Genomic DNA, 16237 nt, shown 5'->3' with positions numbered 1-16237 from the left:
GTATAGCGGAGTCATGCAGGATGAGTTTGTTTTCTCTAATCTTTCTATCCATCTCTCCTTCTATTAGCGGATCTGAACAACATCAAATTCTCAGCATACAGAACAGCAATGAAGCTGCGGCGGGTTCAGAAAGCTCTGAGACGTACGTACAGTATTTCATCGACGCTATTTTCTGTCTGCTGTGCTGAAATGGCTGGTTAAGTGATATACAGTTATCCTGCACCATCACTAATCCACCGTGACAAGCTCTCTTCAGGAATGAGATATAATGATTAGCTGCGGCATGTTTCTTTATTCGGTTGTCGAAAGCATCAGCGCTCTTTTGTACCCTACATAGAAATGTGGTTGAAAATATTCTTTGCATTTTCCTATACTGTCAGCTTTGAAATGCAGCAATTAAAAGTACTGAAAAACTCAAGAGCCACAAGAAGAACTACTCTACTGCCAGATTCCTTCCTCATTTTCATCACGACCTGAATCGTTAGCATTCTGGGTAATTAGCTATTAATTGGTCCATTTGAGTTACATAATAGGAGGCAATTAGTTTTTGCTGCATGGTTGAAGCTTGATTGTATGCCACTTCAGGGTCAATACCTCCAACATGGCCTTTCTTTCTTGCTTTCTTTTTCTTCTTCCCTACATCTCATCCATTTCCAGCATTGGTGTAGTACTCGAACTCCCCTGACCACAGACCTTCTCGTATTTGGTATCCCTAAAAGTGCCCAGTTTCACACCTATTCAGTTATTCATGTTCAGCCTGTTTTTCTACCTTCTCTACCTTCATTTACCACTCCCTTTCAACCTTCTTTCCCTTCTAGATCCCACGTTCCTGTAATAAGAACTCACCATGCATGGAGCACTCTAAAAACCCCCTTTCAGTCACGTTCCCACTTCCTTTCTCTTGCCTGCTCTCTTATCTCTCACTCCTCGGGTCTACTAGTTGATATCGTTACAGAACTTAATTGCCAGGCTGCACTGATAACTGCAGAATTCTCGCTCTTTTTTCTCTCTGCACACGTCTTGAATGATTGAGTAGTGCTGCATAAGAAATACATTTTAAGCTGATTCCCTCCCAACCTTTAAAATACTACTGTTATCTCACTCTGTTCTACCACATTACCGTGCTATCCAATTATACCTGGCATCAACGGACACCCTTTTAACTCCACTCTTAGGGATGGGCCATCAAATTAGTTTAGAAGAGCGAAATCAAATTTGTGTCACTGCTCTTGAAACATCTGGTAGGGCTTAAGTGGGCAAAAAGGGTGAATAAGCACTGCTGTCACCCATGCTCTCGTTTGCTGAGGTGTGGATGATGATCCCGCTGTGACTGTATGTGTGTTTGAAAGTGAATGTGGGGTCATGTGTCGTTATATGTGGATGTTTAGGCTTTAGCTCATGTACACATGCTTGTAAACATAACACAATATTGTGCCATATTTATGTCTCTAAATAAATATGTGTTCTTTTTAGTGGATTTAGTGGCACTGAGTAGCCTTGTGGAGATGTTCCGGGAGCAGGAGCTGCAGCAGGCAGATCATGTGATGGATGTGGTTGAGGTGATTCATGGCCTGACAGCTTTGTATGAGAAGCTGGAGGAAGAGAGGTCCGTCCTGGTTAACATTCCACTTTGTGTTGATATGTGTCTTAACTGGCTGCTCAACGTCTATGACAGGTGAGTAGGTTGAAAAAATCAAAAGTGAAATATATATTAAAACTTACTTGTGTTAAGAACTGCAGCAGGTATCTGTGTCTGTATTTCAGCTTCGCTCTTATAAACCAGTGGCTTATCAAGTAGACACAACCAGCAGACATACTTTGTAGTTGGACAAGTTTAAATCCAGCATTAATCTGCCTTTAATGTTTTATCACTGATTTCTATTTCTCTGTTATATTTATACTGATTAATCTGAGTAAAGGGTTTTATAGGGTTGTCTCCGGTTCTGTTCATAATTTTTATGGACAGGATTTCTAGGCGCAGCCAAGTGGCGGAGGGCTTTCACTTTGGTGGCCTCAGAATCTCATCTCTGCTTTTTGCGGATGATGTGGTTCTGTTGGCTTCATCGGGTGGTGGCCTCCAGCTCGCACTGGAACGGTTCGCAGCCGAGTGTGAAGCAGCGGGAATGAGGATCAGCACCTCCAAATCTGAGGCCATGGTTCTCAGCCGGAAAAGGGTGGAGTGCCCACTCCGGGTCGGGGATGAGTTCCTGCCCCAAGTGGAGGAGTTCAAGTATCTCGGGGCCTTGTTCGCGAGTGATGGGAGAAGGGAGCCGGAGATCGACAGACGGATTGGGGCTGCAGCTGCAGTAATGCGGACGCTGCACCGGTCCGTCGTGGTGAAGAGGGAGCTGAGTGTAAAAGCGAAGCTCTCAATTTACCGGTCGATCTACGTCCCTACCCTCACCTATGGCCACGAGCTGTGGGTAGTGACCGAAAGAACGAGATCGCGGATACAAGCGGCAGAAATGAGCTTCCTCCGAAGGGTGGCTGGCCTCTCCCTTAGAGATAGGGTGAGAAGTTCGGCCATCCGGGAGGGGCTCAGAGTAGAGCAGCTGCTGCTCCACATCGAAAGGAGCCAGCTGAGGTGGTTCGGGCATTTGACAAGGATGCCTCCTGGGCGAGGTGTTCGGGGCATGTCCCACCGGGAGGAGGCCCCGGGGCAGACCCAGGACACGCTGGAGAGATTATATCTCTCGGCTGGCCTGGGAACGCCTTGGTGTTCCCCCGGATAAGCTAGAGGAGGTGGCTAGGGAGAGGGAGGTCTGGGCCTCTCTGCTTAGGCTGTTGCCCCCGCGACCCGGCCCGGATAAAGCGGATGAAGATGGATGGATGGAAGGTGGATATCAGGGATTTCAAAGAGAAACTGCCCAATTTGAAAGCATTAATGAAAATATAATTTTTTTAAAAAGTTCTTAGGAATGGAGTTAAAAGAAGTGAGCTTACAAAACGAATACGAGACCACACCTGACTCTCCAACCAAACTGTCAGTAGTGCCGCTGCCTCGTGGGTAATGCTGGTAGCAGGTATTAACAAGGAAGAATAATGTATGGAGGGAAAAGGTCAGTATTCATGCAGTGTAAAGCCAAAGCAGTGCAGCATTTTTATTATAAATGACACATTCATTTCTGTCATATAATGCTCATAAAGTTTCATATTATACCCACAGTTCAGGATATTTTAAGTCAGTGCCAAGCTCATATAAACAAAACATCAACAGTGAAGTATCAGTATCCTTACAATATAGGCACTGGTTGCTCGAAGCACAATGTTGCTGAATGTCCGTGAATGAGGCAAAACTGTGGCTTTTATATTGACTATATGGGGCTCTATGGATTTAATTCACATAGCAACTGTAAATCACTTAGATTGTTGAATGTTTTTTATTTTCCATCTGGAATATCAGCTGCTCTCTAGTGGATCCTTGCTTACAACTACTTGATGCTTTATGTAATTCTTAATGAGTAGGATAGTATTAAAGGCTTGAAATGGGTCTAGGATGACCATAATATCAGGATTTTGCAGAACCAGGTCTCATTCAGCACTACTGTTATTGCATCAGGTCACTAGACTGATCAAATTAAATAAATATGGTACACAGTGCATGCACAGTCACTGTTTGTGATGTCATAACTTACTAAAAAATCTATTTTGAACAATTTGTCATTGTCATAAACAAGAGTCTGTTTGCACATTGATGTAACCACAGACATCTGTAAACAGCTACATCGTGACAAAGCCTCCAATAACACTGTCCAGGCAGAGAGCCATTCATCTCCTCTGAGACACAGTCGAAACAAATCCTCTTTGACACAAACACTCACCCATCTTTGTTCCTGATTGACCATTTTCTGCTGTTCTCCGAAGAGAAACCCCTTAGAGCAGCCTCTGAAATCCAGGGATAACCCCACGAGGACTGTAAATGCAGTCTGTAGCTCTTAACTACTTGCTGCTAATGAGAGACAATCAGGGACTTTACCTTCTGAATAAATTCCGGTAATTGCTTTTTGTTTTCCAATAGATAGCAGCGGGGAATGTGAATGAGGTGTGTGTGTGTTTGCGTGACCATTTTTACAGCCGTTTTCTTTCAGTGAAATGTGTCCTACAGTATATCGCAGCATACATGTGTCCTCTAGAGACATGCCGCACTAGCAAGGTGAGTAGGAGTGAAGTGTCGCCTGAAGAGCAGCGCTGGGGTACATATTGAAGATGGCATGTGGTACACAGCAGAAAATGTGTGAGAGGAGTTGACAGCCAGTTGTACCCATGTGCTCTAATTTCAGCCCTCAATCTAATAGGGGAATGAATACTCCATTTGACTGTAGTGGTCTAGCCTGAAAAAATCTCTCTACCTCACATTTTGACCCGTTGGTGAATTAGAAGCTTAGTCCCGTGTCTGTACCTGTTTCTAGCACATCTATAGCATCAATGTTTACTTCTGAGAATTCTCCATTCTTGATTCAATTTCATACATCATTGATTTGAAGTTCTCCGATGAATTTGATGTTCTTGATTTCTCACTTAGCGTTTCAAATGTTAATTTGATAAGCCCGGTTTGTGCCAATGGTGCTCAGCTCGGCACTAAATTCTTTCCGGCTGCGAACAGTGTTGTTGTGTTGGCCCCTCAGATCAAAGTATGGTAGCTTATACTCAATTTTTATTTTTAAAATTTCAAACTGAGAAAAAAGGTGGACACACCATTGTCCACGTCGATGGTCTCGCTACTTGCAATTGATTATTGGCTATTATTTCAGCTTGGGGCACCACTTTTGAGGCTCACTGAATGTGAGTGTGATTTATGAATGTGTTTACGCTATAAGCGTGCACGTCTCTGAGTGACATTGTGTTGTTATGAGCTTGTTATTGCCCTTCTTGGCATAAACCGATGGACACGATACTTTACCGAGTCCCAGTAGTGCCTTTAGTTACTCTGATTATGTTCTAATACAATTTCACACTACTGCACTGACCTACACTCCACTTCTTTTGACCCGTGTAATTCCTCCACACTTTGTCCCTCCCAGCAGGGCTCAAGCAACGTATGAATTTATTATCATGACCCAGTGCGCCATGATTTGAGATTATTCACCATTCAGAAACTGTCACATTTGAACACTTTTTTTTTCGCTTTCCTTTCTGCAGTGCTCGAAATGGCAAAATGCGAGTTCTCAGCTTCAAGATGGGATTGGTGACCTTGTGCAATGCAGACGTCCAAGAGAAGTACAAATGTAAGTCTGATGCTCGCTCATGTGCCTAATGCATCTCCTCAACTGCAAACAATGAGCCAAAACAAAACCGGCCTGATTGCCAGTATTACATAAAGACATCCACTTACTCTAATGGAGGAAATGACTCTGCTTCCATTATGGAGAAGGCATTTTTACTTGTACAAAGTACATCAGGAGCCTTAAAAGGATTGCTGGCCAAAGACACCATTCATGCACACTCTCATGGCTCTCATTCATTTTTTCACAGGTCAATTAGGAAAGATCTTAGGATTTTTCTGCATCTTTTTTTTTTTTTTTTACCATAAATTAAGCTGTAATATTTTATTAGTGCAGGTCAGGAGGTGGAGCAGGTCATCTGCTAATCAGACGGTTGGTTATCTATAGATAGGTAGGTAGGTAGATAGATAGATACTGAAACTGTTAGTTAACCTTTACGTATTGGTAAAATAGTGAGGGAGCATTTGAACTAACAATGGTTGGAGCTGGAGCAGCTTGTAGTTGATACATGATTTGAAAAAAAAAATGCTCACACTCTCCTATGCCAAGATTATTTATGCCTGGCATACCATCTGTGTCAGGTCTAAGACTGAAAGATAACAGATTTTCCTTCAGTGGTCCCAGAGGTGAGTTAGGCCCCCCTTTTCTTGGTTAAAGGGGTTCAACCAGTCCATATTTGTCACTAAATTCCTATTTTCAAAATAATTGATAGATAAAAGTAAATATAAATAAATAATAAATACAAATTCCATCAACCTTGACAAATAAATTCTGGAAAGCATCCTACTTGTGATTACTACTGAGTCCTCAACCTTCTAGTAACAGAAATACAACTTTATTTTACTTTTTCAGCATTCTTAAGTGTTATGTTTAATTTGTGTTTCCTCGATTATGTCCTTTGACATTTGTATCAGTGTAAAAAACAAAAATCAAAGGTCAGGAAATACAGCATCAAAAGTACAGACGCTGGCTGCAGTGGACACTTTTTCATTGTTTTTACCCCTGATCTGTAAAACCTAATGGGGTGCTGTCATCAGCCATCTTTGTCCCATGCAGCAAACCCAGTTTTACTACAAAGTTTGCAACATTTGCAGGCTGCACACTTAATATCCTGTATTCTCTATAAATCATGTAAAAAATAAAACAAACAAACTCTTTTTTTAATTAAACAGCTCAGTGTTTGACTTTGACTTCAACACACCAGAGTTCTAATTATGAGGGTGTACATGGTGCTGGCTGTTTAACATGTGCCTTTATTTAGTCCTCTTGCCCAGGTGTTATGGGCAAGAGGGATCCATGGTACGCCTGTACTGGCATTGTGCCTGTCAGCATTCATCTCCTCAGCGACAGGCTGACTCCCAGCTAGCTTCGTAAAGATCTCATTCAAAACCCTGGCAGGACTCTACTTATGCAGGTCTTTCATCTCCAAGCTGACCAGCCAGACCACTAATACCAATTCTGTCTCTCTCTGTATGTCATGAAAGTAAACATTATTCCACAGTGCTTTGTTTGGAAACCTTATATCTGAAATGTGAGGTCCATTGGTAATAAAGTTTTTCATCTATTCCATATTTTATTGCTCAGCGTGTATGCTCTCATTTTAAATGAAGTATGCCATTTCTTTTAATTACCCTAATGTGCTTTCATTTGAGATTTAATTCATAATTTACATTTTTAGACAGCGCTGCTGTATAATCAGTTTAAATAATTCTAATTAATAAACATTTTGCAGACTTATTCCGCCAGGTGTCTGCTCCAGGAGGTTTAACAGACCAGCGTCACCTCAGCCTGCTGCTCCACGAAGCCATTCAGATCCCCCGCCAGTTGGGTGAAGTTGCTGCTTTTGGGGGCAGCAATGTGGAGCCAAGTGTCCGTAGCTGCTTCCGCATGGTGAGGACACGCTCGCATGCATGCACGCTCAAGGAAATCCAGAGAAAAGCAACAAAGCATGCACAGTTTGCTGATACATAAACATGTGTTGGAGGAGATGTCAATTCAAATCCTGCTGCTGTGGCCTTTGTGTGGATAATTTTTTGTTCATACCTCAACATATTCACACACTGTAACATAAGTGCTAGTTTCAATTTTTGAAACAATACCTTAATTGCTACCATGAGGAATTTGAAAGACACCTTGAAAACTTAATTGTAATGCAATCATTTTTTAAAACCACTTATTAATCTCCAGGAAAATAATTAAAGACCTCTAATTATTCCGAATTGAATTTGTCTACACCAAAGCGGCATTACAAATAGAGAAAAATGAATGCCAAAATTAAACATTTGCTGGTGGATGAGTTCCATAAAAACCCACATATAAAAATAAAACCGTGTCACGACTCACATCAGAAGCTGCCAGATTTGCAAAGTTGTGTTTTACTGACATTAGCACATTTTTAATTCCTACAAAGAAAAAGATTCTCCGTGCACATCTATAGTAAGTAGACACATTAATCTGCTGTGCCGAAAAAAGCCAGAAACTACACCAAACACATTATTACAGGGTCAGGGTTAGACAATACGTGATGTGACTAGCACATCAAGTAGCAAGAAGATGCTTTGTGTCTTTTACATGTTCTAAATTTGTCTGAATTTGCATACGTGGTGTAGGTTTCAAGAGCTTTAAGGCATGACATTCAATTTGGGACCTCAGGTAATTACTGAGTTATTAGGAAGAGGACAGTTTTTGTTTTTTTTCCTGAATGATGGCCTTTTAATTCCCTCATTTTCAAAGCAGGTTCTAATTATACACGCTCTATTCTGGCCCATGCTTGCTGTATCAGCTACGGCTGATTAAAATCAATTCCTTTCTCTACTTGCTCCATGCCAGGGCATTTAGTTGTAGCTAAAATATGAATTTAATGTGAATTTGGGGGTGACCCATTTGCCTGTTTACCACTTGACTTTGAAAGTGAGGTAGATCACTTTGTGGGGCATCACTTTTCGTATATAAACACAGGCTTCTACACAATAGAAGTGTTTGCTGAAGGTGTTACTTTATGTGTAAGTTTATGGGAAAAACTCTTTCCGTAACAATTTTCATATCCTGCCAAAAGTGATGTATTGTAGAAGTCCATGTTGTTTAATTGCCACATTGTGAGGCGTTCTCGTGGATAACTGGATGTTTATCACTCTATTTTCCCTGCTGGTATTTAAAACATCCCATCTGCTGTGTGCCTCTTTGCGATGCAGCGGCATGCACAGCATAGTCAGCGCCAGTTCCAGGTGTTCGGTATGCAAGGGGCTGCTATTTGACCTCCCACATGGAGCAAAGCTGGCTACTAACAGAGAGAAGCTCCTTCATCCCCTGGAGACTCTACACCTCTGTACACCTCACAGTCTGTGTGATCAGTGCACATACACGCACACATTTATTATGTTACCCTGCCTGAGCAGTGGAGGGAGCCCCAGGGAAATCAACCTCTTAATGCATCTCTGATGCAGACTTAATGAGAATTTAGCACATCATGGATTTTAAGCGCTTGGCGAGTCATTCTTTTATTAGGTTGACTTCCTTTTTATCCCACTTTCTGGAATTCCCAACAAGCTATCTGCTGGAGAGACAGAGAACCCACAAACATGCAGTGTACACAGAAACTAAATTTATGTCTCTTTTACTGTGGCTCTATAACTGTTTAGGTTGTTGCATAAAAGCGAAAGATATCTCAAAGCGGTTTACCTTTTCTTTCATGCTCTTTGTCCCGCTCTTATCTTTTCTATTCTCTTTGAGTCCTTATTTTCAGCAAAACAATACTCCTTGTGCGAGTAGGTTAGCAAAGGAAACATACTTTCTTCTTTAATTACTTTACATATCTCACTTGCTGCTGGTCTATATTTGGATTGTTTACAGTCTTCTGCGCTTCTTTCCTCCCCTAATCTTCCTTTTTCAGGCCCCAGGGAAACCCGCTATTGAGGTGTCTCACTTCCTGGAGTGGATGAGCCTTGAGCCGCAGTCCATGGTTTGGCTGCCTGTGCTTCACCGAGTGGCTGCTGCAGAGTCAACAAAGCACCAGGCCAAATGCTACGTCTGCAAGCAATGTCCCATAAAGGGCTTCAGGTAGGCAAGTGTTATGTGCAAAGATGTACTGCATAAAATGATAAATATGGATCTGAAGTGATATGGGCTAATTAAAAGGAAATCAAAATCAATCAGTCAACTGCAGCATAGCAATGAGAAACATACAGCGCATGCTATAAGACAAATAGTCAACCAACAATCCAAATAATAAGTAGGAAACATAAAGCAAAGACTCAAGAATGAACCTGGTTCTGCTAGAGCGCATCATATCGACCACCTTATACATTATTTAGAAAGAGCTGTTTTTCAGCTGCCTATGAAAAACTAGGATATAAGCAGTAAACTGTGCGACGGCCCACCATCTACACTTCCTGCTTCTCGCAGTTTACTTCCAGCAGCAGCCTGGGTGGGTTGTCAGAGAAGTGGCTGCACCTGAGAAGTGGGAGTATCCAAGTGCTCTTCCAGTCTTTGTCTGTGCAGCTTCCGCTTCTTCATGATGTTCCTGATTTGATAGGATATGTTGGTTCTAGCATCCTTGCCCAACAACCTGTGCAACAACCATACACCACCGACACCAAAAACTTTAACACCAAACTATATTGAACTCTGCTTTGTGAGCCTGCATGTGCCTCTGATATATCTAAAATAATCACCCTAGGATCTTTTTGCACTTTATTACCTACAAATTCTAAACTTGAGTTTATTACAGAATTAAAAGTCCATTTCAGAATGGAAATGCTGGAAAATCTAGTTTATAATAAAAATGATGAGAGATAATGAGGAAAAGCTGCACACTCCATTGCAGATACTATAGTATTAGCATCACGCTTGAAGGTTTCTGAACAAAACTGGCCCAAAAAATTAATATAATGCAGGATGTCGTTTGAAGTCTCTCTGAGTATTAATATTGTTTATTTTCATCAAATGTTGTGAAGAATATAAGTGATGTATGTGCACGTCTATATGTAATAATAGCAGTTACTATTTCACATTCATGCACAAAGCACAAAACTGAAAGCAATTTGAATGCGTCATTCGTCTTATTTAGATAAGATTAGACACACAAACCATTATTTTCTCTGCACTCGTTTTTTGGGGGGTTTTTGTCACTTTGAAGAAAAACCCCCAAAAGGTCTCAGCGTGACGGTGTAAACAGATTTATGTCCCAACAGCAGGATAACACAACTACACACACTGAGCCACTCTACTCTGTCTGGTTCTCTTGCAAACATCAGTTGAGCCTCTCTTTTATATTGATCTTGACAGGTATCGCAGTCTGAAGCAGTTCAATGTGGACATCTGCCAGACATGTTTTCTAACCGGGCGCACAACCAAGGGAAAGAAGCTGCACTACCCCATCATGGAGTACTATACACCAGTAAGACAAACATTAGCTAGTGCTCTTACGGAATACAAATTCAAGTTCCTAGTGATGGATAGAGCCCAGCTGTACTCCAACGAAAAGGGAAAAAAATGTACTCCTGTCTCCTGATTTCTGCTGCCAGACATGGATTAGGCACCTTTCCACTGTACGGACTCTATCATCTATAATACTGTTACATATCCTTATAGTTATCTGTAGTATGCAGAGACTGAGCACTACTCAGCAGCAATATCCTTTTGACTTGAACGGTGCACATAAAGTGGGATTTGGAGCACAAAACTCCAATAAGACCAAAGTCTTAAACAAGTGCATGTACATTGTCCAAAGTCGAGTTCATTCTAAATGAGTAGCTGTTGCACTGTTGCTGGAGTGCTGGAGTGTACTGAGATGGTGCCAGATTAAATCTTTAATCAATTCCAAGCTGCAAAATATGGCAAGGGGCCATCCGTACAATGTGTTTTTTTTCTCAGTGGACAATATTTTATGTTTGCTAGCTGCAGTTTTTTCCCCACCAGCTAGGCAGGCAGGCGCCCATAGATTTCTACACTGATTGAGAGAGTAGGAAAGAGAATCAGAGAGGGGGGAAAAAAGAGGCGAGAGTTTAGACAAAATATAAAGGATCGACAGAGAACAGCAGTAGAAACTGAATGAAAAAGCACAGTGTGGAAAAAAGTTGGTAAAGTCAAAACAAACCGGCTTCAAGGCAGACTGGATACATTTTAAATGAGGTAATGTTGGAGAACGCAACATTTCCAAGAAAACTAAAGTTGTATAAATTGTCTCCCACCCATCACCTCAACTTTACCCACTTACCCCATGTGCACCTAAATCACACTACAGACAACCTCAGGAGAAAAGATGAGGGACTTTGCCAAGACTCTGAAGAACAAGTTCAGATCAAAGCAGTACTTCACGAAGCACCCGCAGAGAGGTTACCTGCCAGTGCAGTCAGTGCTGGAAGCTGATACCTCAGAGACGTGAGTCCTGCACATAAACACACACAGAACACAGTCATCTCTCTCCTGTCATCTGTCCCTCACTGACTCACTGTTACACCCATACATACTCCTGCTGTTGCAGGCTAATTATCATGCTGACTCACTCAGATGGGTTAAAGAGAAAGCTCTGTGTTCAGGATTAAAATAATGTTAGTCCTGTGATCTCATTCTGGCTCGGGAGCACTGTTCACATGACTGAGTCTCATTTAAAGTGGGAAACAGGCAATGAGACTAGCATCCATTAGATCATCGTGAAGCATTGCTTCAGGCTACGATGTACCCAGGATGATTTACACAATTATGGGTCCAGGTTTTGGCCCATTTTTATGGTCATCTTTTATGACTATTTTATAAATGTCCAACAAATAAGGATAAAGGAATATCTGTCCTGCCAACTAACAATGAGCTAGAGCTAAAGATTCAGTATATGGTTATAATAGGAGCTTATTAAAAAGGTATGGTCCTGACCTTGCGACATTAAGCCTGCCCTCGTCAGACAAAGTGAAGACCATTAAATTGCCTTTTTCCAGCTAAGATCTCAGTCATATGATAAAGTGCTTTTGGTTGAAGATTACATCTCGGCAATGTCATTTTGCAGCAGCATATAATTATAATACATAAAAACATACTAATCCATAAATTTGCCTAGGGCACAAAATGGAAAAATAATTGGAAACAATGCTTGACCTTCATATTTAGAGATGAAATATATTCAACGAATAAATGCAGCAGCTTTCATTACGTGTCAGGAAGGGCTTTTTTTCTGTACCCCTCAATTTAGGGCAGCATTATGATCAACATCATGCTGTGCCTTCACATACTCAAGATTCTTAGTGCATAAAGCCATTTTGTTAAAAAGAGCTTACTATACAGATGTCCTCGCTCCTAATCTTCTGATCAACTCATTACTTATGCAGCCCACTCACAAGCCAGAGATGATGGCTTTCAAAACCATCACACATTCTTCCTGTAAAATCACCGGACCTCTGTCAGAATCCCTTTGTGCTTCCCTAAATAAAGTTTTTCCTGAAGTCTCTTTGGTTTGTTGCAGTGGTAGTAGTAGTAGTAGTAGAATGCTAATTTTTCAGTTTTGCTTTTCTGCAGCCACACGTTCATGTTTTGAAAGAGTTAAAAATTGCATCTGTGAAGTATTGACGGTGGCGCCTTTTGTTCCCAGACCGTGCTCCTCGCCCAAGCTGCCCCATGCAGACACACACAGCAGGATTGAACATTATGCCAGCAGGTATGTGGCTTTCTGCACTGTGCTATCTATCAAATCATTACTACAGAGTCTTCTTTCCATTCTCCAAATCAACCACCCCCTTCCCGCCCACCCCCTTACATACATTCACTCCACCCCACTTTTCCCTCTTCTTCTCCCCTTTCTGTTCTCTCACCCTTTAGTCTTTGCCACACTCTAATTGAGGTATTGATTTGTCTGCGTTGTGCACTGTACTCCAGCTAGGATAGAGGCTGTATTACCCAGCGGTTTCCTTCACTCTTATGCGCCACACAAACACAGTGAAGTTTGTGACCATTGTGTGTACGTGTGTGTGTGTACGTGTGTGTAGAGGTCAGCAGGGCTCAGCGTGCCTAGCAGCTTGTCACTTACTGGGGCAGTGAGCCCATTGGTCACCTGGGAGCTGTCGGTGTGGCTTAGTGTCTGTTTGACAGCATACAGGGCACACCACTGGACTCCCACACTCCTGGCAGCTCTGCCCACAGTGCAGTGTGCATGCACGTGTGTGTGTGCGTGTATATGTGTGTGTGTTTTGGTAAGTGTGCCACTGTGTATTGTTTCCCCTAGGCTCTTACACACAACTGCTTCACACACTGCCAAAACATAGGGAATATGCACCAAAGAGAAAGCAAGTACAATTGTCCTCTTTACCCCCTTTATCTCTTCCCTTTTCCCTCCTCCTATATCTTCTTTGCCCCTTTTTTTCCTTTTGCTATCTGCAATCTCTCTCTTCTTTTGTCTCCCACCCTATTTTGCTGCTTTTTATAGGTATCTAACCCCTTTTCTCTTATTCTTTAACATATTTTCTATTTTGTCATCTTGGATTCAATAATTTGTTTTCAGTCATGCTACAATTTTCTGAAAAGGCTGTTCAGTCATATTGGTCTCAAGTAGTTTCATTCTGTAATTGTAGCTGCCACTATCACAGAAATAAACAACAAATAAAGAAAGTGGGAAAAGCGGTCATGTACCTCAGACAACAATCTAATTTGGTAAAAGTAAGACACATTTATTTGCAAATTTTCAATCTCCTGAGAATATTTTAGAAAAATGTGCACAGTTGGAAACATTTTCTCAGAAGCAAACATTGTTTCATTGTACCATAATAATTTCGCATGTCTTTAAACTATATATGTTTCTCATGTCTGTTTTCTGCATATAAAATAATGACTTTGGGCTCCTCACCAGCAATGGAGTCCCAAAATAGTTAAATGATTTATCTTTCAAATTAATAAATGGTGTCTCATATTGATGAGACACTATAATGTGGTTCAGTAGTACACAACGCACATTGTCTCCATACTTACTTAATCATTTTGTGGCAAATATTCAGCAAGGAAACATTCTTCAGTGATTTTGATCCATATTGACATGATAGGATCACACGTCACCAGCTCTACCACACCCCTAAGATGATCTATGACTGAGATCTGGTGGCTGTGAAGGTCATTTGAGTACAGTGAACTCATTGTCAGCAGTACTAAGATAATACCTAGTATGGTTGTGTGTAACTAGCAGTTCTTTAGAGTTATTGCTGTCTTTATAACATCTCAAAGAGGTCTATTCATTCTTCTCTGACCTCTGATATCAACAAGGCATGTTTGCCCAGAGAGCTGCCACTCACTGGATATTTTTCTTACTTTCAGACCATTCTCTTTAAACCCTAGAGATGGTTGCGTGGGGAAAATCCAAGTATATCAGCAGTTTCTGCAATACTTACACCAGCCTATCTGGCATCAACAACCATACCACGTTCAAAGTCACTTAAATCACCTTTCATCCCCATTGTGGTGCTTGGTTTCAGCACAGAGGCACTAAAAGCTGCATAACACTTTCAATACATGTGCAACACTCATTACTAGCATCAATTTGTTTATTTGCAATAGTAAAACAAAAACCTTTCTACAAATTATTCCTAAATGTGTTCAACAGTGAATACAATTCTTTACACAGATGTTTATATGTCTAACTCTATATCCACACAAATGGGTCAAGCTGTTATGCTGTTATCATTATCTTATCAACCATTTAATATTACACACCAGGTGTTTTTCAGTGTTGTAACATGAACGTTTTAAGTGTAGGTTTATTGGTAAGCACTAAAAAACTGATTGCTGTATAGCTTTGTACAATTTAGTTTTACTGAGTTCAAATCCGAGAGGTGTTTTTGCCCAACTTGCCATCTCGAGCCCTTTGTTAGCTCTGGTGAATTACATACTAATGCGGGGGGTTTTCAGCTTTTTCCATCCACATGTATTGATGGGATCTGAGCAAGAAAAATGAACCCCAAACTGTTTTAAAGGTCTCCTGTTATGTTTTTGTCTGTGCATGAGTGAATGGGCAAAAGGAAAAAATGAATGAATTATAAGGGATGATAAACGCTTCTAAATCGATGGTGCTACAGTTCGACAGAAGAAAAAAGACAGCAGTGAGCTGACTCATATGTTCTCACTGAGAACTATCAAAAAAAAACAAGTAGACAGAACTTATGTATGGCAATAGTGACTGTTTTATTCATACATTAGCAACAAGATTGCTCCTTTCCTTCTCCTTTCTTTCTACCTGTAAATAATATATAAGGCAGGTGTGTTGGGAGTGATATACATGGTAATTCATGCCATGCACGTATACAGATGTCTTCAGCAAGACGAGCAACGGCAACGCCAGTGGTTTCAATGCTCAGGCCATTGCATTCACTGCATATGTTTGGGACTGTGCATGAATGAATGGGCAAATGAGAATGCAATGAATTATAAAGAATTGCAAATGGCTCTAAATGAGAATAGGCAGTCGCACATTTATTCACAAAAAGGAGAACTGTGTAAGCCCACTCGTATGTTCCAGCATCATCTGAGCACCATCATAATAAGAGTAGACACGCTTTATTGTGGTGGTGTTATTTTATTTGTACTCTGGCAGCAAGAGGAGATCTTTATTTCATTCTCCGTTACCTTTTTTTTTACTTCCTTCCTTACTTTTACTGTCAGTTAATGTAAGATAAAAGGGGGAAATTGTTCTTATTTGAGTTCTTTGAATTTTCAGTTTCAAGTTTGGATAAAATCTCTGTCAGTTCAGTTTGTCTAATATTTTTCCTTTATGATGGCATATTGTGTGTGTGTGTGTGTGGGGGGGGGGGGGGGGGGGGGGGGGGATTGGGTTTATCTAGGCACAAACCCTGCTGGAACACAAAACCACCAACTGCACGGCAAAACAAGACAAGAGTGCGCTCTTTCATCAGCATATAAATGATTATATGTTTCTAAGCACAAATGACAACCTTAAAAACATGGCCAGGGACTGCAGATGAAGATTTGCCCATGGCTTACTCTACTACAATAAACATAGAAATAAACAAAATTCTGAAAAAAAGCAAAAT

General features: G+C 41.1%; 1 protein-coding gene across 6 annotated transcripts in view; it reads left to right on the top strand.

The window, feature by feature from the left end:
* drp2 (dystrophin related protein 2) overlaps window positions 1-16237 on the top strand; it is a 111339-nt gene that overhangs the window by 83301 nt on the left and 11801 nt on the right. For all 6 annotated transcript variants that reach the window (XM_026145344.1, XM_026145307.1, XM_026145334.1 and 3 more), the window contains exons 11-18: window positions 68-142; window positions 1474-1675; window positions 5140-5225; window positions 6955-7112; window positions 9112-9278; window positions 10506-10617; window positions 11464-11600; window positions 12799-12864. In XM_026145344.1, coding sequence (XP_026001129.1) covers window positions 68-142; window positions 1474-1675; window positions 5140-5225; window positions 6955-7112; window positions 9112-9278; window positions 10506-10617; window positions 11464-11600; window positions 12799-12864 — 1003 coding nt within the window. The remainder of the gene's footprint in view (window positions 1-67; window positions 143-1473; window positions 1676-5139; window positions 5226-6954; window positions 7113-9111; window positions 9279-10505; window positions 10618-11463; window positions 11601-12798; window positions 12865-16237) is intronic.

Source organism: Astatotilapia calliptera, chromosome 2, assembly GCF_900246225.1.
Source record: "Astatotilapia calliptera chromosome 2, fAstCal1.2, whole genome shotgun sequence".
Classification (NCBI taxonomy): domain Eukaryota; kingdom Metazoa; phylum Chordata; class Actinopteri; order Cichliformes; family Cichlidae; genus Astatotilapia; species Astatotilapia calliptera.
The sequence above is the reverse complement of the archived record's forward strand: the minus strand, read 5'-3'. Positions and strand labels throughout refer to the sequence as shown.